The following is a 24,429-nucleotide window of genomic DNA, read 5'->3' on the forward strand; positions in this document are numbered from 1 at the left end:
TAGAAGGTCTGATGTTTCACGAGTTTGTATTTTCAGCTTCTAGTCCAGAAAAAGATCCTTCCAGAATTTAGCACTATGTGACAGCTAAGCAGTGGTGTACAGCAGTCTGCCTGATCATTTCATTCTATTTCTACCTACATGAATCACACTCTTTACTGGATATTAATGCAGCATTGTACATGAGAACTGAAGATATGGTATATTCCTTCCCATGAGGGCATGAGAAACCTAAAACAGAGGGGGAATGAAGTGTGAAAGTCTGTGGATGAATAAAACAAAATCAAAGCACATAGAAATAAACAGTTTATGGTGTTAAGAGCTGCCTGGTTTCTTTCTTTCTTTTGAATAAAGGCACAAATTAGAATATTAAAGAGGAAGGAGCAAGCCAAGAACAAGCACATAAATAAAGGAAAGGTAGGGATAGATTAATAATCTGAATTTTCTCACCTATGAATTCTAAGATTAAAAACGAATGACAATGGAAACTTTGCTTCCAGAATTAGACTTTCGATTTTCTAGCACTACAATTTACCAAATAAGTAGGGACTGAAGTAGATCACCAAGTTCAGAACTCAGCTAGTAGAAAAACCCTGTTCAATAATGCAAAAAAACCCAAAACAAACAATAACCAACACCAAAACACAAACAATAACAAGAAAATATAACACATCAAACCAAAAAACACCTTTCATCCCCTTCTGCCTCTAAAGCTTCATCCAACCACAGCTATTCAAGATCTTCATTTAGATACAACAGCCCTTGCTTCAGGTTAAAGTAAATAAATCATTAATTCTGATAAATGTTGATTTGAGAGAACTCCTTGTTGAAAAGCCTTAAGCAACTTTGAGCCCTCAGGACTCCAGAGCACTGGCAGAAATGTCTGCAGCCCCAAAACTTTGCTCTTCACGCAGTTGTGGCTCCAAAATATGACTGCAGAATAGAGAATTCTCCCTTCCCAGCACCTTCAGATCTATCATCAGGCATAGCTGACCCATGTTAAGTTCTCCATGAGCAATATTATCTAACTGCTGGCCTGGTTTCGAGCAACTACTTGATAAGTTGAGCTTTTTGGGAAGACTTGAGGACATCAAAATGTTTTCAGTAAAGCTCAGAACAAAAATCCTTAAAAGCGCTTGTTTCCAACAGAGGTCTTTCATAAACTGACTTAGAAGTGAATTTGAAATCACAGAAAAAGTATTTTTGGGAACAATAAGGAGCCATCAAGATACATGAAAGAAAGGTCTTGCTGAACTTCCCCTAATCTTAGTCCTGATCTTCACTGAGCTGTATGCAGATATAGGACACATCCACTTCTTGTGTGACACTTCAAAACATGCCTTCTGTAGTATTAGTTCATAATATTTTGCACAGAAGCAATTTTCGTTTAACACCACACTGTAAGTTTCAAAGCATACACATCCACCAGGATTTGGGGCATGGGGAGAAGGTAAGATATGAAGACTTCTAATGTAATGGGTAAGCAAACCATCATACTGAAAAACCCCAATATTTCTTGTAAAACAATTTTTACTTCAAATGTTTTCAGTATTTGCCTAACTTTTAAACAGGTGTTTTTATTAAAGTTTAGCATGGTTGGAAACTGATGTATCTCCAAACTATAACTTTGGCCTTTGATTAAATACACAGTAGTATCTTGATAGGAAGATTCTACTGAAACAGCTGGAAAAAACATCCATCAGGCCTTGACACTGGAAAATGAACTTTGTTGCATAAACTACTCAGCTTATCATGAAAACATCATTTCAAAATAGGCCTTATAGGAAAAAGTAGTCAAGACTGGCTGAATGTTAGTCTAATGGTACAATTCTGCAGCAAATCTAAACAGCCAAAAAGCTTCCTATAGACATGGGCTGTTATCAGGTTCTCTCCATATATACCCACACCATATGGATTACTTAGAAGGTGTAAGATCTGAGCAAATGAAACTGTTCTGCCAGTCTGAAATACTGTAAACACCTTCAGGGCCCAAAGACTGCAAGCATCGAGTCTAGAAAAAAAAAAAAAAAAAGTGGCAGGTTCTGAATTTTACATAAAGAAACCTGAATCAGACCACACAGAGAGTTGAAAGGCAAATCCGGTAATACTTCTGGTCTAGATTAGGAAACTAATCCCAGCAGTGATTAACACAGAGAAACAGGTAAGATCTGATTAGCTATCTAGTAAACTTGCATCTTAAACCAAAACTCTGAACACTGTCTACTCATACTTAGAACAGAGCTGGTTACCAACCTCATCAATAAGCAAACAGATTGTTCTGTATGGCTCGTCGACCCATCACCTACCCCCAGAGTTTCACCAAAAAAGTATTTACATTTAAAGAAAAAAATCCTTTAAGATATAAAGGAAGTTGACTCACTAAAGTACAAGAGAGGGACAGATGCCATCATACAGACTTTTAGCTAAGAGGATATAAATTAGTTAACATCAGGCAGTTCTGTCCCAATACCTTACCAATTTTCCCAGACATTTCTATGTAAAGCCTGCTAATACCAAGGTACCACAAACTGGACATTTTAGCCAGCATCCTATCCTAGTCAGCTTTTCCTTTGCACAGTGCAGGGACACTGGTGCACAACTAGGTCCTTTCCTTAAATTTTTATTGCTACTTTCGCAAACGACCTCCTCCTCCTCACTACTCTAAACATATCTATTCACACAAACTTTCCAGGTCTGGTTATCTGTTGAAGGCAGTAGGAAAATATTCACAGGTATAAGTGTTCTCTGACCACAAGACTGAATTTTATATGTTAAAACTGTAGCACTCAACTCTGTGGACACTATCTCCAAAAAAAAAAAGCTGTGTACAAGCATTTGTATTACATGCAAAGTTACAGGCATGAATTAGGTTTACTAGTTTTTGCATAAGCAGCTTTACCCTCAGGAGGGAAGCAGAATTCCGAATAACTGGGAGTAAAACACCTCTCCACTGAGCTGGAGCACCTGCAGTTACCATATCAGAACACTATTTCCAACTTGCTTATTAGCAGTTTCTTTTGTTAATCCATTTATAGGGGCTTGCTTGCTCTTATTTAGCCTTATGGAATTACTCAAACTGTAAGGGGAGGCTTAATCAAACAGATTTGAACTAAGGTTACTTAGAAATCACTGCATCTGGGAACACAGTGACATAAGTTTTTTGCTACCATGTTCTCTCCCTTCTTTGTGGCTTCCTTGATTTTTGAAAAATCAAGTCATTTTTCTTTGGCCTCTGCTTCAAGCAGCTTTTCAGAGCTCTCTGCACTCGATATCAAGTAGACTGGGCTTCAAGAACCCGGTTTTGCAAGCAAACTGTAAGTTGCTAGAGGGTATGGCAGCCTACAGCAGCCTGCTACCCTGCTGAAGGTGATATCCATCAGCACGGGGACACGAGCAGATCTGCAACAACCACAAATTAGCGCAGTTTATCTAGAAACAGCCTTCCTGCAAGAGTCCCTTGCCCACACTGAGGAAAGTAAGAGCTCACCCGTGTCATTTTAAAAAAGTCTAACGATGGCCTGTTCCATCGTACATCCTCCTCCCGTCTGCGCTTCAGCCGGCTTTTCTTTTCGTTCAGGACGCAAGGCTGAGAGCGGCACCTCAGCAGGCCCTGCCGCCGGCTGAGCTCGGGTGTGGAGGTGGGAGTGCTGTTGGCTGAAGGCAAGAGATTTCCTGTCTCGGTGATGTGCTCCTGGGAGAGGGAGAGGCGGCGCCTTGGGTTAAAGTCACAAGGGCCTCCGGAATTCCAGCGGGTACTCGAGCTCGTGCTGCCCTCGCTGCTGTCCACGAACCCGCTGCTGGCAGAGGAAGGTCTGGGTACTGGTGATGTGTTGAAGCTGGTGATAGTGAAGACGTTGTTTAGGGACAGTATGTTTTGTGGCAGGCTGATGCTTGTGCTTCTCTGTAAGGTTGCACTTCCGTGGCTGTTGCAGCGCTGCAAGGTCGCGCTGCCGCCGCTGTTACAGCGTCTCTTTGACACGGGAGTCCAAACCTTGGAACTGCCAGGCTTCCACGGTGACCGACAGCGAGCCAGCTCATCTGGCTCCGAGAGGGACCTACAGTGGCGCTTTGTTGGTGGTGCCAAGGGCTGACCCGAGTTTTCGTTAAGGTTTAATTCACTTATCCATCCTGACACCATGGATGTGTTGGAAGGTTCCTGCTGCCACTGCAGACTACCATTGCTGGCAGTGCTGGTGCTGAATGGGCACACTGGGAAAGGGTAAGCTGAATTCCTTGTTGTGTCAGTCTGGATTGGGTAACCCCCATTTAAAGCTTTCCAAGGACTCTCTTCTGAAAACAGAAAAAGATACAGGTGAAAGATGAAAAGGGAAAAAACCTATTTGTTTTAAACCTAGTTTAATGTAAAACCATCAAAGTCAGGCTTAGAAGGATGAGCCACAAATACCCAGCTCTTAAAGTTTCACACTATAATTAAGCATTCACTTCAAAAGAACTTTAGGAAACTCCAAAACCACGAAGACTGAAGTATTTCAGGAGCCACTCTGAGCATTCCAACCTATACACCTTGTTAATACTTCTCCCTGTATACTGAATGATTACAGCACTGTGTTTCTCAGAGAACAACAGGGACAGTTTCCTAGTGCACAGCACATACCACAGTTAAAACATACAACAGTGAACAGTCTCAGGTACAACCAAAAGGAATAAACAAGTAATGTGAGAACCCATCGGGGAATTTTCATTCTTATTTTTTTAATGCAAGAGCAGGGTAATCTTTTCAAACTGATGTTCTTTATTTGGCTGTTAAACTTTTCTTTTAAGAACACCTTACTAAAGAAAACTTGCAAAGGGTACTCAAATTCTGTGGTGTGAAAAGCTTTAAATTAGAAACAGTATAAAGTTAAATCAGATTGTTGCCTTCTTCCCCCCCCACTACACTTTTGATATAAGCAAAAAAAAAATAATCTTAATTCAATGCATAAAATGAGTATCCCTTAAGAACCTCCTGCAAGTTTTACTGTGAATGCAAACATAGTGCACAACTTCTCATCTGAAGTGGCAATGCTGGGTTAAAAGCAGTCTGCCAGTGCAGCCTCTCACTCTTTTGTGAAGCATTTCTTTGAGAACATTCTGCACATTTTACAGCTGTTCCTCCACATTATACAATGAAGTGTAAGAAGAACTACAGCAGACTTTGGATTTGCAAATTGAAAAGCAGCAAAACTGTTGGCCAGCTAACAGTGCTTCATGCTTGGTTAGAAAATTTGCTAATTTAAACCAATTAGCCAAGTAAGTTTCACTTATCCTGGCTTTAAAGAAAGAATATTTAAAACAGTAAGTTTTTCCCATACACCTATTTTAAGAATCTAGATACAGCCTAAACATTAAATACTAGTATATTCTTATGGTTGACTGTCTAAACTAAGTTTTAGAGTAGTTAACAGATAAAAGATTTGCTGAGTAGCTTTAAAAGTTGCAAACTCAAATAGTTGTACATGTTCCATGCCCAAAGTATGTCATGGATTATCCTGTTTATTTGGATCTTATTTAAAGAACACCCCATTGTCTCAAAATCATTTAACTGTGCAGACAGCTGGCCTATTCAAACATGTTTTATTAGAATTCCTCTGTCCTTCCTCCTCTATTCTTTCAGATGGGTACAACCACATACTGTGCTTTGCCTTAAGCATGTAAGCTCTTCAAGGCAGGGACCATCCATAATTCAATGCAAGTAAAACAGCCAACACAATGGGATCCAGCTAATGTTTGAAACTCCTAGCATCTACTGTAGGACAATTTCCTAGCTTGGACTGGCCTGATCTTTAAAAATACTTAGGAAGCTTTCTCCCAGGCCAGGAGGGAAAAAAAAAAAAAAAAAAGATGCACCTGTGTTTTAATTGTTTATGTGGTAGAAACACCTGATCATTTAGACTGGAAAAGATCTCTAAGATCAGAGTAAAACCACTAACCTCACACCACCAAGTCCACCACTAAACCATGTCCCCAGGAGCCACACCTACACATCTTTGAAGTACACTCCACCACGGCCCTGGGCAGCCTGTTCCAATGCTTGAAAACCCTTCTGGTGAAGAAATTTTTCCTAATATCCAATCTAAACCTCACTGGTGCAACTTGAGGCCATCTCCTCTTGTCCTGTCACTCGTTACCTGTGAGAAGAGACTGAACCCCACTTGGGTACAACCTCCTGAAAGGGAACTGTAGAGACAAATAAGGTCTCCCCTGAGCCTCCTTTTCTCCAGCCCCACCTCGCTCAGCTGCTCCTCATAAAATTTGTTCTCCAGAGCACAAATTTGTGTCCTCAGTCCTTTCATCCAGATAAAGATACTAAACAGAACCAGCCCCAACACTGTGCCCTAGGAGACATCGCTGATGACTGAACACCAGCTGGATGTAATTCCATTCCCCACCACTCTCTGGGCCTGGCCATTCAGACAGTTTTCTGCCCAGGGAACAGTGCACCCATCCAAGCCATGAGCAGCCAGTTTCTCCAGAAAAATGCTGTGGGAAACTGTGTCAAATGCTTTACTAAGGTCCAGGTAGACACCATCGACAGCCCTTCCCTCATCCACTGCACAGGTCACCCTGTTATACAAGGAGACCAGGTTGGTCAAACAGGCCCTATCTTTCATAAAGCCATAGTGGCTGGGCCTGTAGTTCCCCAGATCCTCCTTCAGGCCATTCATGCAGATGGGTGTCACATTTGTCAACCTCTAGTCACCCTGGACTGCTGATGGAAAGTCTCTTAGTGAGTACTTCCACCAGCTCCCTCAGTACTCCTGTGTGGATCCCATCCAGCCCCATAGACTTCTGTGTGTCTCAGTGATGTAGCAGATCACCAACCATTTCCCCTTGGATTGTGGGGGCTTCCTTCTGCTCCCCATGCCTTTCTTCCAGCTGAAGGGAGAGGCACCCAGAGAACTGGTCTTACAATAAAGACTGTGGCAAAGAGGGCATTAAGCACCTCAGCCTTGTCCTCCTCCTTTGTTCCTATATTTCTCCCCGAGAGACTCTCCTCAGCCTTCCTTTTGTTGCTGATGCATTTATAGCAGCAATTTTTAATTGGGCTTTTTGGTAGTAGCCAGATTAAGTTCTTTTTGGAAGCTGGCCCTTCTAATTTTCTCCCTGCATAACCTCGCAACATCCTTTTAAGTCCTCTTGAGTTGCCTCCCCTTCCTCCAAATGTCAACTCTCTAACTCAAGTTCCAGCCAAAGCTCTCTTCAACCAGACCAATCTTCTCCACTGGCCCATCTCTCAGCACATGGGGATAGCCAGGTCCTGCACCTTTAGAATTTCCTTCTTAAAGCACATTCAGCCTTCCTGGACTCCTTTGTCCTTCAGGACTGCCTCCCAAAGGACCCTGTCAACCTGTCACCTAAATAGGCCAAAGTGAGCCCTCCAGAAGCTCAAGGAGGCAGTTCTCCTGATCCCCTTCCTCACTTCTCCAAGAATCCAACCCCCTAATTGCTATGTCCAAGGTAACCTCTGAGCACGTCACCCACCAGCCTTCTCTGCTCACAAACAGCATGTCCAGCAGGGCATCTCCCCTGGTTGGCTCTCTCACCAGCTCTGTCAGGAAGTTCTCCTCCACACACTGCAGGAACCTCCCAGACTGTTTCCTCTCTGCTGTATTGTATTCCCAGCAGACATCTGGGAAGCTGAAGTACCCCATGACAACAGTCATTGTGAGACCTCTCCCAGCTGCTTGGAGAGTATTTTGTCTGCCTCTTCATCCTGGTTGGGTGGTCTGTAAGAGACTCCCACCAGGATACCTGCCTAGTTGGCAACGCTATTTAGGACAAAGCACCATTTGCCTTTGAAACCCCACACAAACCAAGATTCACAGTTTATGGGGAGTCCCACTGAGCAAATAAAGAAAACAAGGCATGCAATATTCCAAGTCCATCCCTTAAAGCAGTACCAACTTTACATATCAATAAGTAAAATTTTTGGTTTTGCTAGATAAAACTTACTCTTATTCTAATAGGACCAAGGGGGAATAAAAGCAAACAACACTTGTATGAGGGCACTGGACTTCAACTTGTAGGTTGCAACATGCTGGATATTCTATGTGGCAAAGACTGTAAGAAGGTGCATAAAGACTTTTACTAGCTGAGGAACCTGAAGAAACGTTTAACATGAAAGACAGCATTACTGGTGCTTCTGTACACCAGAGCAGATATTGAACAAGAAAAGAAGTGTTACAAGGGCTTTTTACTATGCAAAGCAGATCACAAGTACAAAACTAACAACCAGCTATTCCCAGTATTGTTCAAAGACCAGCTTAAACCAGCAGGCTCTACAGCAGCATGCTCCATCCCCCTCACCTTATTTACAAAAGAAAGGCTGCTTGCTATACCAATTACCTCAGTAAAACACAGCTAAGGTTTCTGAAGAACTTACCATTGATTTCGAAAGGGAACAAGCTGCCACTTTTGTTCAGCTTCTCAGATGAGTACTGAAATCAGAGAAAAAAAGTTTTAAATGTGGAAAGAGTCAGCACTCACTTCAAGGAAACTGCATGCAGTTTTCAGTTTCCCTATATGTACACTTAATGCCTTTAAAAGAATGGGAGTTTGCAGTGTATCATCTTGAAGACACTCCCAAACAGCTGATTTTTATAAATAAAGCCTCTGGTATGTAATTATTTGTAACATTTTCTGATATATTGCTAAGTATCAAACTGTTTCAAGAGTTGCAACATTAGCTCATGTGAATAAACTGGAAAATTTAGAGTGATAATTCATCCTTAATGAAAAAGCTTTGATCCAATTCTCATTTCAGTGGAGAGGAAATTACAATCTGGCAGTTGGGTTTCCATTTTCAATCTTAAGGCTAGAAGGCAAAACACTTCATCTTCAACTAAGAGACAGGAATAGCTTTATCTAAATTAAATATACAATCTCTTGAGGTTCACCACCATGAATAGTGTTCCAATCAGGCTTTGTAAGTATTTTACATTTACTTATAATCAATGTAGCAAAGTGTTCTCTTATTTCTTCGAGGTAGAAAAGCCCTTGGGGGAAAAAAAAAAATCTGTCTTATCCTCACAAACATCTTTTTGCACAGTAAGACAAAGTAAGTTTGTGTGCAGAATGTTTTCCATTTTCTTCACTAATTCTACTTAGAAAATATTGCTACAAAGGCATTCTTAATGGTCTAGATTTCTCAGACAAAGCATAGAGCTTGCCAGCCAGCCTCCTATAAAGGAGCTATAAATAAATGGCTCATGGCTCCATCAGCCCAAGGGTCATTACTCACTCCCCCCCCACCACCTCAGGATGGAGAGGAAGATTGCTTTAAAAAAGAGCAACACACTTTATGTGAACATTGTTCTTTGTGTATAGCCAAAGAAGATAGCATTGTACATACACTTCCTTTCCAGATACAAAGTCAATTTTTAAACAAACATCCTTGGGCTACAAAGCTTTTTCTTTTTTTTTTTTTCTTTTTTTTTATTTTGCTGTACAGCAGCACACAGTGCTAGTGACAACTTTATATCCTTGAGCCCCACACAAGAGAAATGCTAAGCTGTGGTAATACTCCCTTGGTGTTATTGTTTTAGAGGTAGGAAATAACAGGGAACAGATGAAAGGACATGGCACCAACTGCATCTTTAATCTTATTTTTTATCAGCATCTGCACATGAGACAAGCCATTTCATTTTTACTCGACATTTGCATCTGTAGATGCATTTATAAAAGTTCCTTTTAAAGAAGCCACTTTAAATAATCAGCAGAACTCCAAGTTTGAACCTCCATTGGTTTTGCTGATAATTAGACCTATTCAAACCATTTGGAATTTGCAACCTGCCAGTTATATGGTATCCATATTTTGAAAAATCAGTATCAATCGTTTAATCAGCTACCAGGGCTTCACATGGAATGCAAGAGTAACAGCAGTAGTAGCATTTCAGTTGTCCCTAAAGGGGAAACAAATTAAGTTACTTAAAGATAAGGTTTTTCAGCAAATTCCTCCTCTACAACTTTCTCTAAATGGAAGGCAATACCAACCTATTCAACTATCAGATGGTAGCTAAGTAAAAGATGTTTGTGGGAGACAAAATTGTGTCAAAAATTTTTATAGCTAATTTATCTTGAACCACACAGAAAATGGTAGTAAGATGACTTAATGTTAACATAATAATTAGGGATGTTTAAGAGATTATTTATGTACACAGGGCAAGATATTCAATGCTCAGAAGGAACAGAACCTCAAGGATGATGCTGGGTGACAATTATTAGATTGATATTTAGTTTTTACAAATAGTTTCCAGCCAAATGCATCTTTAACAAGGTTCTCTTCACCAGTGCCCAAGCTGTTTGACTCCCTGCACTTTAACCACTTTAAAAAGTTCTTGTCCATCGGGTAAAGACTAGACTACTGTATCTTTGACAGCTGTGAAGCACTGAAAGCATTTTTCAAGGGGAAAAATGGGATGGAAAAAGTGGGATCACACACAGACTATCTGTACTCCAGAGAGCTGCAATGTTCTCCAACACAGACAGCAACCCCGCCCTTGGAGCTATTTCTGATCAGCTTTTACTGAAGTCAGTGCTCAGTTCTGTGACAGACCAGATGTATTTCCTCTGCAACTTGTCTCTTAAGTGATCACTTACACAGAATCCTGCTAAGTTATCAAAAAGCTCTTTGCTTTTTGACCAAAAACCTTAAGAACATCACATGTGACACCACAGGCTGAAAAACGAAAACAAGCTGCACCATTTCCAGTAAAAGCTCGAGGCACTGAAATAAGGGGTGAGTGACTAAGGGGACAATAAGTAACAAACCTGCTTTACAATATACACTTGGCTTTCTAAAACTGAAACTAAAATACTTGGAAACACTGTCTGCTGGTGCATTTTAATGATGCCTGGAAGTCCAAACTTGAGTAGACTATCAGGCTGTAAAATTCTTTATGGGAGGGAGGATTTTTTTATCTATACAGCACATGGCACAAGTCCCACTAGATATTACTGTAACAGGGCACTGAACCAGTTTATCAGCTCTCCTGGGCTGGCCATGCTCTACCCTCCCCCATTCATTCCCTCTGTGCTATGATCTACCTGAAACTTCCTCAATGAAGTGCTTTTTTTTATGACTATGATTGAAAAGAGATTGCAATTGCTGAGAACCTTGACAGGGAAGTCTGCTGCCCTCTTTGTGAAGGAAATCTTCCTTTAGAATAAGGCCAAATTATTCAACAAGGTCACTTTCCTGAAGAGGAAGTACATCCATCTTCCAACTACTGCTTTTCGAATAGATATTAAAACACCCACCAAGATCTCCTGCCTCCTGAGAATTTTCTAGGGCAAAAAAAGGCAGATTTTAAGGCAGACACACAAAACAATAAAACCTGAATTTTCGCCTGAGATTGGAATGGTTTGCTTCATGCTAAAGAGTGCATCTATATTGAAATGCTTGTTCACAGATAGAACCTTTTTTGTGCATCTGGAGAGACTACACTCAAAAGGAAAGGAAATGTGTGGTACAACATTCAGGACAGTACTGCAAGCTTCAGTTGGTTTACTGAGTCTCAGCAGCTGTTCTTTCGTTAAAACATTCACTTCAAAAGACACCTAGTCTGAACTGAGTAAGTGGTAGAGAGCCATGCAAGTGAGGCTGACAACGAATTATAATTTCCATCACTAATTTAAAGAGTGTTCTTTGCTCGCGGAAACCAACTGCAACAGAAATAATTCTGGCTATTCTTCTACACTCTAATCTACTACCTTAACAACTTCACAGCCTGTGCTATCCTCCTCATTATTCTCAGAATGAGGACTTCATAATTTTAAAATTAGTGGCTTCAATTTCAAGACCTTTTTTTCCAGTTTACAAGTGTATCTGAGTTATTCCAATTTATCAGCACTCTTTCCAAACCACAGGGAAGTCAGTGCTCATCACTCAAGTACTAATTTCACCACCACCACAAAGAAGGGACTTGGTTTAAATAGGCCATGCCAGACCTCCATCTCTCTACCAAATATCCTTCAAAGACAACTACCTAGGGAAGAGTGAGGAGGAATGTTTGACCCTTTCTCAGGATGTTAAGTCTTTGGGCCAGTGGCTTTCAGCCCAATTCTGAGTCACAAGATTCAAAATAATGAAAACCCACATGCACTGAAGGGTTTTACGGTAGAACTTCTTCCTTTCACAAATGCTTGTCTGGAGATCTTCACATTTCCTTCTTAATACCACACCCTGAAGTGTTACAGCTCACATGCTGTTACTTCACAGACCAACTCAAATACCAAAAGGTACAAGTTTAGTCAGAATGTACAGAAAAATCCTCAAGACTCTTGATTTAAGAGATCTGCGTTCAGGGGAATAGAAGCCAACTATGTGCTGTCAACCCACGAAAGCCACCATGTGCCTGCAGAACTTCTCACTGTTGCAAGGTAGAGTTGAGCAACCAGGGACACGACTTCACCTTGTGAGCTACAGTACAAACTTGAGGTAAAAGCCTGGGACAGCCTTCCTGCTTCTACAGCAGGACACTCAAATCATTCGGGGTTCTTTCTGAAGGCAGGTGCAGGACAAGGCTATACATCATAACTGAGCATGCACTAGCCAAATTACATGAGTTATACCACCTTGGGAAATTAGCATGTCATTTAACAGGGCAGTAAAAAGGTACAGCCAGTATTTTACAACATAAAAGAAAGGTACTCGGTCATCATAGAGCTTACACAAATAAAAAAAGTGCACTATGGCCTATACATGTTGTCTTTATGCCCAGCTTGGATGGATAGCAAATAGCTTTGAAAGCACTATTCTTCTTTTTTTCCTTTTATAACCCTCATTCATAAGCTGTATTACAGAATAGCTTTTCTCCAGCTATTTTATCTCCTTCTGCCAAGAAGGCAACTTGTGCAGATGCACTGCAAAAGGTACCAGGAAACTGATAAGGGTTAACAACATTAACCCAGGCAAGAGAAGTTAGTCTTAATCCTTGACCAGCTCACAATGTTTGTTCACCACACGGTGCCACAAAACTTTGTGCCAGCACAAGGAACAGAAGGTGCAGCAAGATCATTTCAGAATTGTTCTAAACTGCTGCTGCTGTTAGCAGAAACTACATCATTAACCCGAACTTCTTGCCAAAAAGACTAAAGGTGCTAGCACTGATACTAGACCCCCAACTAGCAGTGTTTTTCTCTTATTAAAATGTAGCAATCATCTTTACCAGTGATACTTTTTATCCTCTTAAGTTTGCATTTAGTCAGGAATCTGTTTTAGTCGGGAGCAACCTAGTTGCACACTTTAATTCTCAGTTGCTTCCCTATTCCCACACCTCACTCCGCAATTTCCACACTTTTTCAGGGTGCCATTGTGTACAAACAGAACCTGTCTCTGGCCCCAGAACCCATTTTCTCTAAGAACTAAAGCACTTACAAAACCAATTACTTGACAGATAAAAGGAGGAGAGGAGCAGGAGAAGGGTGAGGAGGAAACAACTGATGAGACATCATGTGCCATTTTCCGCTCCACTTGTTCTTTTTCATGCTTTATTGTAAGTACAGATAAGGACAGGAATAAACCACAACCAACCCACAACACATTAGAGAACATACTTCTGGTACAGACTCCACACAGTGCAAAAGCACTAATACATCCTCCTCTACTCTTAGGGGTCTCTGGTCCAAAACCTACAGTGACTATCAGTAAAAAGACAGTTCAGTTTCCAAATTTATGCAAACTTTAGGACCTCAAAAAAATTAGAAATTACAAGATGCCACTACATGTTTAGTTACAAACACTGCTACTGGTTACAGGTCCTCATTGGCTCCCACTTAAGCCCAGACTTTAATTACAAATGATGACTTTGCCAGTTCACAGATACAGCAGATCCTCCTACAAACCCCAAGTGCTTCATCAAACTAGACAAAATAAATGCCAGTTGAGTGAGTAAGCACTTCTGAGAGCTTAAAGGTCTCCTTCCAAGACCTTAAATCTGCCTTTCAAGAATAGCATGTATTTAAGATGAAGAAAAAAGTAAAAGCAATTTCTGGAGGAACTCTAAATGGACCTGCTACAGTTTTGAAAATAAAACCACTGACTTGACTGATGTCTCCTATTAGATATCCTTACTGGACAAAGTATTGGACACATGAGAATGGCAGGTGCTCGTGCACAAACTCCACCTCATTCAAGATATGCTTCACCTGCTCCGTGCTCATGAAATAAGGAAGCAGTTCACTTGTTTAAATACAAGTTACAACAGAGGCAGAATCTTACTGTAAAAGTGACATGCTTCAGGTCTGATGTCCGCTTCTTATTTTTAAAAATAATGGAACTAGAGTTGAACAATACTTTGACTTTTAGTCAAATTAATCTGTGTCCTGTTGGAACCTTCAAGTCTGACCTACAGAAGGGTGTCACTGCAATTACAGTCAGTAAAACAAAGCTATCCTGCATTACGTATACAATATGGTCTCAGGGTTCTCAGGCAGGCATCTAAAATTGGTGAGAGACTGTTCTGCATTGCACTCTCAGGAGTAGACAGTATTTCATTAACAAGGGAATAGATTTCTTAGTGTCTGAATAACATGCTTGAACCACATCATGGGTCCAGAGATTAAACTGCAGAAAAAACCCAATATAAATATTGCAGAATTTTTCAGAGCACCAGGCATCTGAGACACTGATAAAGCAATGACCTGCTCTACTAGCATCAAGCAACAGTCTGACAGTAGCCTGACTTTTAATTGAACTGTTTTTATTTGATGACCTGTTCTCCTTTTTCCCCAGTGTTTGATAGCTAACTGTGTGGCAGTCCAGGATTTTTGCGAGCAAATACTGTTATCAGACACAACATTGATTTCGTGAAGGCAACTTCAACCTACACAAATACTTGTGTTTTTTGTTAGTAAAAAAGAAATCCGAAGATTTGTTAATTCTTTTCAATCATTAGAACACCATGAAGACAACCATCTAAATTGAAGCAATAAGGTTAAAAAGATCATTAAAACAAGAAAGCATCACTTCAAGAAGGGACCATACAGTTAAGTTTGACTTCTACCCCCTCTTACAACTCTGACCCGGCTTCGCAAACCAGCCCTAACTTAAATAGCTGAATTCTGGCTGATCTACATTCTTGAATTCATTTTGTAGTTCTGAGTGACATGTGTTTTTTTTGGCAGATCCTTACCAGATTAATATTGTACGTTTTACAGGTCAGATCATCCAAGCTCTGGTTCTGCAGCTTTTCAGTTATTAGTGTTACCATGGTAGTTGTTCCTTTTCCACTGCTCACTCAGAAGTGTTGGAGGCTCTTCGGTCTCTTCTTTCAATACTCATGAGCCATTTCTGTTTCGGTCTGAAGTCTTGAGATTTATGCTTCCATCTTACTGCCAAAGTTTATTTCCAAACGCTGTCAGTGTATCATCTCTGATTTCCTGTAAAATTGGAGTAGAAAAAGGAAAAAGTCAGAAAAATTCTTATTCACGTTGTAGTTAACATTGCAATAACACAACTCCCATTTGGACTATTCCTTCATGTAAATATATCCCTCTGTGACCAGTGCCAACACCTGGCAATTCCGATTACATGTCTCCACTCACGAAAGTACACTCCTAATGAGGCTTCAATGAATACAGCTTCAGAAAAGAGATGAGACTCATACACAGTAAAGATGAGGGTCTTATTTGGCTGTTTCCCACTACTAAACTGATTCTACCTAGATTTTGATCCAAGGCAGAAGGAAAGACTTAAGCTTTTCCTCATTTAAACTACTGAAGTCTTAGCCAGGTATTCTGGGACAGCATATGAAACACCCAGATATCCACCACACTGTTCTGCATGTTTAACACTATTTACCATTTCAAGACATTCTACCGCATTGTTTCATCACTAATCCCTCCTTAAAAAGGAAAGTGGAGCAGGGGGTAGCTCCAACACTATAACCACTTTCCAAACCCTCAGCTACTTTTAATACATTCCTCCCTGTTTTTCCTTTTTTTTTTTTTTTTTTTTTAAGGTTACATAATTGTTACCTGTCAGCAAACACCAGATCTTACACTGATAAGCAGGACAGATTCCCATGCACTAAAAAGCATCACAGACAACAACTTAGATATCTTTATTCTGTGAGCAGTCATCTAAATCAAAAGCACTCAGTTCACCAGCTGCCTCTTTTTATCCTAAACATCCCCCACATAATTTCCTCCCCTCTCTCTAGTGTACTGCACTAACCATTCTTGCTTATGATTTAATTTGGTCAAGCGTATTCAGTGACCACTTATGGAATAAAAAGAGGGAAGAGATCCACACAGAGGTATTTCCAAATTTAAACAAAGCAACATGAGGCTTGGGGAAGGAACACTGATGCTGCTAGGACCCTAAGTTTTACTTCCATTTGCTAGTCTTTAATGTTTACAGTAAAAATAGAATAGCAGAAAATAATAATTTTCAATTAATGTTTCTATAAAATATTGCCTCTCCCACACTGCTACTCACCAGCTATTTAAATAACCAGTAGTAGCAAGGAAAAAAGCCACTTGAGGCCATGAGCCAAGTTAAACCCCTTTAAAACTAAGATATGAATAGTATTAATGGTGATGTTAGATTATCTTTTAAACCTGTTGCCTCTGAGTACATCCTCAAATATGATTTTCATATGCTAACCATACACTATTTCACCTTCACAGGAGTCTGCCACATACTGGCCCCTCCTTGGCCCAAAAGCTGTCCCACAAACACAACTTCTGCCCATCTTTTGGTCTCATTCTGGTATCTACTTTTTTTGTGTGTGCTATAAGATAGGATGCTTAGAAGTGCTTTTGCACCACAAATAATGCCACCCAGAGAGCTGGAACTTCAGCTGGTCTGTTTTTACTGGATGTGCCCTGTCTTTCAGGGAAGCACACAACTTGAAATATTTACCACATCTTCTGAAATTACATCGAGTCAAACATTAAAAAACATCAAAGTCACATATACATATACACTGTTCCATATGAGCATCTGTCAAAGCCAAGTGTGGTTCATGAAGTGCTGAGCAAGTTTAAAGGCAAGCATGTGAACACAGCAGTATTTAGAGTAGCACAATCTAACAATGCTGTGTTCCTTTTAAACCCAGTGAAGCTTAAACTAGATCTAGAAACCCAGAGTAGAAGTCAAAAGAAAGGCTGACTGGGGGTCAGAAACTGTCCCTATACAGACTGAAAACATACTGAAGTTGAAGAGCTTAGTAACTGGTGCAAAGACTTTCAGATCCATGTTAAGGATGAGTATTTCCACAAGTAAGAGGCTACTAATAAGAACAAGATCAGCAGAATGTTTAATTACTTCTGTTTGGAAGGGTCATAAAAGAATTGGTGTGAAAGTTTTTTTTCCTCAAGGAAAAACGTAAATTAAATAAAACTACCAAAGATGGGAGAAAAAAAAGTTTTGATCTGTAATTATTTAACTATAGTGTTATGTTAATATTTTACTTTGTACTTCTAATCTTCAAATATTTCACTGAAATTTTAAGTCAGCTTAATGCAAGCTAAAATAAGGAGAGACTAGACAGAATGATATTAGATTTTAGTTAAGGAACCAACTGAATGAAAGGATAAAGGGAAAGCAAATGAGATCACTGAAGCACGGCACTTTCAGAATCATGCTGAATTGTACAGTTACCCACATTTGTAAATCCTACCACCTACTGAAAGTTAATACTTGGGAGTTGCAGCCACTCAGGCCCTTTCTCACATCATGAAACCAAATCAGTTCTGAAACACAATCAATGTGGAAATTCCCCCCAAAAAAGTTTCATTTTAGCAGCTCACACTTACCAGCAATACTTTTTCAAATGGAGACATGCTCCACTGAAAAAGACATTTTTTTAAGTATGGGACAGGGGTGAAAAGGTGCTGTCAGCCAGACAACCCTTCATCTACCTGCTCCCACTTTCTACCGCTCCCCTTGTGAGTAAATTCCATTTCTCAGTATGAAGCACAACCCTAAGAGTGAGCAGGGGTTTTAGTTCAGATCAGAAGTAGGCTTTGCAAGTGAATTCCCTCCTCATCTTCCTAAATGTGCTTGTTCAGTACATCAGTTTTAACTGTTTTACACCACAAATCTGTTCCTACCGGGCAGCCCACATTAATGATGACACAATGAATGTTTAAGGGGACAAAATGTCACCAACAAGCTCCTACCAACGAAAGCCATTCTAGGCTGCAGTTTGATACACCTCAGCTGCCATCACAACTGCCAACACATTTTCTTCCCTGGCTATTTGTGGCCCGCAGCAGTGTGCCAGCACAAGTGTTTCTGCTCATCACAGAGAACTAGATCAAGGAATTTTTATAGCTGGATAAAACCAAAGCACTTCCTTTTGTTTCTGGGAATGGTTGCTTTCCAGCTGGATCGGTTCCCCAGTCTGGTTTGCCATGTACTGGACACAAATGCTTGTGTGGGCACATTGTGGGACGCTGACACTGCTTGTCCCAGTACCTGTCCAACTACAGCATCAGAAAAAAAAAAAAAAAAAAAAGGAAAGAAGTCACACAAGAAAGCCAGTTGAGATCAGCATTTCCTACACTGAGCCAGGCAGATTCTCCTATAATTAGGAATTAGACATCTCCTCCTGAAGCGTGGTTTCAACATGTTTTGCTCCCATTTTCCACTTACAATTCATATTGCTTTGACTAGTCAAACTTAACAGCTCAAAGCGATCCAAAAATCACCCCTGCAGCCTCAGCACCCCAACTCAGTGATCAACATCCTAGTTCACTTTAGTTGAAATATTTGTACTCCATCAGGAATTGCTTCCCTCATCTTTGCTAATATTGGTTGCCAGGAGACCAGAGATGCTTACGAGTCCTTAAGCATTCTTAGCTTCACTGAGCTGTTATTTTAAAACTTTATTAATATTTAATATTTTCAAGCATTTCGTCCCTTATTACCTCCTAGAAGGAAGCTTCTCATTGTATCTTCATCTTTTTGAGGGGGTTTTGTTTATTTCAAGACCCTCTGCTGTGCTATGTATTTAAGGTACACAGAGAGAGAGAGAGAGTGCGCAAATTGTTTACTTTATGTACTTTTTCCACCATACCGTTTTTCCAGAGCTGATTGAAGGCAGTGAACTTTGTTTCTCAGCCTCTCCTTATCACGCACTTTATGCTTATCAGGCTGAATCTGCTCAAACTGCTCGGCACTTCAAACTAATTGGATTTTCAGTAATATGAACCATTTGGCCATCCTTGCTGGGGCAACACGGATCTGCTGAATTACCGTTTGTTTCAGCTGCCTCATGGCACAGACCTTGGCACAATCCAGCTCTGCCCTGCTCTCCCTGCAACCTGTAGGCACACACCTCTGTGCCACCAAGTCTCTACAGGCAGCAGTGGAGCCAGGCAGGCAAGTTCAAACACTGATATCCTCCAAGCCTTGAGGTAGCAACAATAGCCCTTGGAGCTCCAAGTTGGATGAAGTCCTACAAGATTATGGCCACCTTTCCCTTAGCACACCATCCTTTATGCAGTCTGATTAGGTAGAATAGTTAGAAAGCTGAGACCTCCAAGATAAACACACACAACAAAAGATGTTAGTCAGTCTCTGTCCTGGGAGAGACTTAATCTTCCTAGGATCTCCTTAAGCTGGGGGGCAGAGGTGAGGTGGGGGGAAGAAGCTGTTTTAATTGTTGAAAGGTAGACTAATGAAAAGGAATAAATGGAATACAAAAATCAAACTCCAAATGCAAGCCAAAGCTAACATTCCTCACAGTTGGAGAATGAGTTGTGATGGAATCAGTATCACCATTGTCTCTGATTTAGAAGTTCTGTTTTATTCATTCTGAGGGCTGAGAAAAGTAAAGATTCATTATTCTATCTCTATAGTACTACTAAAGAAGAGAGGTTTTATTTCTTTAAAAGTTTAGCCACAAGTAGTAATGACTTGTAAAATCTCTGCTAAAATTAACAGAGGAGATAGAAAAGAAGTGCTCATGTCACGAATTCTGTATCTTCTCAGTGACATCACTGGTGTCTTTTTTTGGGAAAACTACTAAAAATACAGATTACCCAACCTCCCAGTCAATTAAAGGATGTCAGAGGCTCATTCAATTTGACAACCTACTTTCAAAGAGATGAAGAGTCCTGATGAAGAACACAAAAGCCAATACAAAAATCTCTTCTTGGCTCTAAGAAAGTAAGGCAGCCAGACTCATTTCCAACCCACTCCTCCTCCTCCTTGCATCCTGCAGGACAAAATGTTCCAGCAACAGCTCATCCCGATGGGAAAATTTACATTAGTTTGAAACACTTCAAACAATTTCTTCTCTGTTTCTGGAAGTTCCATCTTGGATAAAGAAGAGGAGATCACAAGATTTTTAGATGATTTCTCCGTAACACAAAATGTAGGTGTTTCTTGATGATCACAACCCCATCTTTTTCTGCCTGTGGTACTAAAATTGCCTGTGAGAACACAGAAGGTTGTCCCCTCTTTTCTGCTTCTTCACACTATCTCCTGTCTTTGCCCTGAGTGCTACATGGAACCCTTATAACCAACAACCCCATACAGACACACTTAGCCTGCTCCCAGCAGAAGAAAAGGATTAACTGGAGTCAAAATTCCAATTCGGATAAGTAGGCCCTTTAAAATATTATCTCTGCTTCAGCAAGCCAAAGTAGCTAATCACTCCAGCAGTACTAACTCCAGATCTACAAGATTTTGCTACTAGACTCTAGATGAAAGATGATGCGATTTTTTGCCTCCTGGCACTTTCTGTAGCATCCAAGGAGCATTTCAAAATTGAAACATCACACACAACTGATCAAGATTTAACAGAGCATTGTCTGTCCCATCCCAGTTATGCTTGAAGCAACACTAAGTTGGAAGACCAGCTTTTCAGAAACTGCCAAGCTAATGCCTTATGCCATCTGAAGGAAAAAAAAAAAAAAAAAAGCTACAGAATGTCTGGTTTCTGGCAACGCAGAATTCCAGCTTCCAAAAGGAAAGAGAACATTCTACTTCTAAAAATACATATTTACCACAGTGCTAAGAAGTTCACACGGAGGCTAAGCATTCCTTACAACATAAGTCTATTATTAACTTTTAGCCCAGAAAGGTTCTCGATAGCAGGCACTTAAAAGCGAATTATTTGGACTCTATCCTTTTCAGCACCAATTTGCAGTGTGGCTATTCTGCAAACCCTCCAAAATTCCACATCAATTAAAAAAAAAAAATCAGTTTTAATTAGAAAGTTTCCTGCAGCTATAAAATTATGAAGGGATAGGTATTAGAGGTGGACACTTCAGTTTCCAGCATGTTATACTTTAGGGATCCTCTCTAATGCAATTAACTAGCACCCCTTTATTTTCTGAGGTTCTCTACAAAGAGTTTCAAAACAGTGTATTAGAATAACAGTTTCTGATCAAAAGGGACAAAGAGTATAGTCTGTATTCTGTAAAAACTGTTTCATGAGCATCTAGCAAATTAGGTTTAAATCATAATTTTTTCCCCTAAACAGTTTAGATGTGACAAAATAAGGTAAGGCTCAACACCCCACTCTACACATGCTGGAACTCTGAACGTGGCCAAAGAAGGTAATTCCTACTTTTGCAATTTAGAGTTTCTTTAAAAGGACCAAAGAGATTTTTCTTCAGCTATAGAACCCCTTTGCTTTCTCCATGCAGTGCTCTCATAAGCCAGATTTTATCAGAAGGAAGCTTCAGCATTTTGAGGTGTTCAAGCTTGGATTAAGGTTGACACAACTCCAGCACAAAACCGCAAAAAGGAACAAGGAAAATAGGCTAGAAGGCATCCTTTGGGTTAATACCTCTAGAGGTAGACAAGAACAAACATTTAAGTCCACCTGCCTGAAATGCAGAAAACCACTACTGAGCCCAAAATTTCACTGTTTTGACCCTAAAGCATCATCACTAACACCAACTGGTCACTGAGTCAGCTGTGACAAAATATGCACTGCTCCCAAAATAAGGCTGCATCCTACACACTCACTTCTACTCCATCTCCCAATCTTCAGGTACAAGAGCTCCTATGAAGGAAGGAGCTCAGTTTACTTAAAACACAACACATTTGACAAATGCCTCAAATTCAAAGGGAAAAAGCAGCACTCAGTTTTCCAACTGAAGAAACAGACTTTTTCAAAGCCTCCTGTGTGAGATGAAGAAAATCTGCAAGCAGAGGCACCAGAAGTGAACTAAAGAGAATATACTGATCTCAGTTGCTGGCTTCCAATTTGCAAGTTCAGACAGATGATGTGCTGGAAACAGGTTAAAGGTAATACTGTGGTATTGCCTTGGATTGTACTGTTTCTCATTCTTCAGATGCAAAATTCATCCAGCTTGGCTGAGAAACACATACAAAATAAAGATTATTTAATAAACTTTGAACTTGAAAAAAATTTTTTTACTCCATTACATGATGAACTGTTTTCAGTAATAAACATACTGCCCTTTAGTTCACAAGTTACTATCAGGTTTGGTTTTTTTGTTTGTTTGTTTTTTTAACAAAGAGAAGAATCTCCTTCCACAAAGGAGAAAAAAGGGTTGAGATAGGGAATGTTAAACCTTTGTCACAGTTTATAAAGTACATTTCTCAAAGCAACAGAAGTGGTGAAGTCAGCTCCAGGGACTTTTTCCAGGTCATACCTAATTAAAGCAGGTAATGTATCACTACAGAAAACTAGGGCTAAGAACTCAACCCAGCCAGAGGTTAAAGCATTTATTACTGCCATCTCATACCACTAAGAAGTCAGTCTCCCAGGTTTAAACTTGTCTTTCAGACCTGAAGACCACCTAATATTCACACCACAGACAAGTCATCCTATGTTTTTTAAAGCATCATTGTCAGACTGGACAAGAGCCAGGCTGTGCCTTGTGCCTGATGCTGTACAAAGATCCTGTTCCAAGATGTTAAAGTTACTTACGTTCTCCTTCCTAAAATAATCTACACAACAATGACAAGCAAGGATTTCATTAATTTTGCTGAAGACTATTTACATCTACTCTGTTTGGAGTTCCATTTGAATTAGCCATCAGTACTGGCCTGTGACCAATCATCTCCCTTCAATGTACCATTTTGGACTGTTCCTCCTCCTCAGCAGAAAGCCCAAAGTCACAACATACAGTGCTGAGGAACAGAAAACCTGGTCTACCGAGACTTTTACACATGAACACCAAGCCCCTGGTTTTTGCCATAACTATGAACTAAATGAGCTAATGGTCATTATTTCAAGAATATGATACTCAAACCAAGAGTTAATGCCTGTTTGAGCAGTTCAGAACCAAAAACACCACCTAAGAGTATTACTGTAACTTTCAGTCTAGGGCATTACTGAAAGCTTGGAGCTCAAGTCCTACACGGATTATTTTCACCTCCACATATTGTTTCTAGAAATATGCTATTTAAAACCAATGGAAGTATTTATATAGTGTACAAAGCCTCCAGTAAAATACAAAATTCAGACTCAAATAATAATTTACACTATTAGTGTTTGAGTACAATATATTAGTGTTTGCAGAAATATACCTACCACCAGTCTAAACCTTGTACACTCCTACTAAAGCAAGTGATCCAGAGTGTACAAGAGCCACAAGATTTTATTTTACTCTAAGGCTTGGGGAATAAAGAAATAGATCACAATTAAGTGGCCCTGCTGCTGAGATATTTCCTTCAGCTAGAGAAGCCAGAGGAAAAAAATAAAGATAAGGAATAGTATCACCTAGTTTGTCTTAATATTTGCAGTTAAAAATGAGAAGTAAAATAGGCACACGTGCATGCTTTAAAAATACCCAGGCCTGAAAAAAAACACAGCACTGACCCTCAACTTGTATGGCAGTGACAACAATGACTACCCCACACACATCCTGCTTCCCCATAACAGAATGGAACAATATCAGCACTGAAGTCCCGTCCTATTACCGAGGCCTATGGGTTTGGAGCTGAGGGATTATACAAATCTCTTCCATACATCCTGCTCCCAAAACACACACAGCTAATAAACCTCCTCCTGTTTGCCTTCAGGTTCATTCTGAAGTGCTTCAGACATGTGGTTGGCTTGTTTAAAATAAAAAGCCCAGCTAGTACGTTTGTTTTTATGATCCCGAGTGTGAAATGTTCTTGCTGGAGGCCTCGGGCCAGGTGGAGAACACTTAGGTTAAGATGCTCCTTCATGGCATTTCAGGGATCTAATGAGCTATATAATCTGCACCCAGGGAAGTCTCCCTACACTAGCTTGTGTATAACTATGTAAAAATGAGGAACCTATGGCAGTCCAAATATTTTTCAGTAAATAGTACAGCTGGTGAACTGCAGATAGTATTAAATTTAGAACTCAAGTGCTGAGCAGTATTCTGTAAATATCCATACATCTTAATGCTTAGAGCAACTCCAAGCCTTACTGTCTTAATTCTTCATACTATAAGTAATATTTCCCTCTCAGGACAAAGTACTATGCTGAATTTAGCAGTGTAAGATAAGTTTATCTTTGCCTC

The 24,429-nt window shown here is 40.2% G+C and overlaps 1 protein-coding gene across 7 annotated transcripts in view; it reads right to left on the minus strand.

Annotated features, from left to right (window-relative positions):
* The window catches only part of FAM53A (family with sequence similarity 53 member A), a 70,333-nt gene that overhangs the window by 33,900 nt on the left and 12,004 nt on the right, over positions 1-24,429 (minus strand). For all 7 annotated transcript variants that reach the window (XM_027885958.1, XM_027885959.1, XM_027885962.1 and 4 more), the window contains exons 2-4: positions 15,132-15,378; positions 8,381-8,435; positions 3,485-4,287 (exon numbers count right to left, since the gene is read on the minus strand). In XM_027885958.1, coding sequence (XP_027741759.1) covers positions 3,485-4,287; positions 8,381-8,435; positions 15,132-15,209 — 936 coding nt within the window. In that variant the 5' untranslated portion in view covers positions 15,210-15,378. The remainder of the gene's footprint in view (positions 1-3,484; positions 4,288-8,380; positions 8,436-15,131; positions 15,379-24,429) is intronic.

Source organism: Empidonax traillii, unplaced genomic scaffold (genome assembly GCF_003031625.1).
Source record: "Empidonax traillii isolate 1590-97213 ecotype Southwest subspecies unplaced genomic scaffold, ASM303162v1 scaffold175:size1888319, whole genome shotgun sequence".
Lineage (NCBI taxonomy): Eukaryota > Metazoa > Chordata > Aves > Passeriformes > Tyrannidae > Empidonax > Empidonax traillii.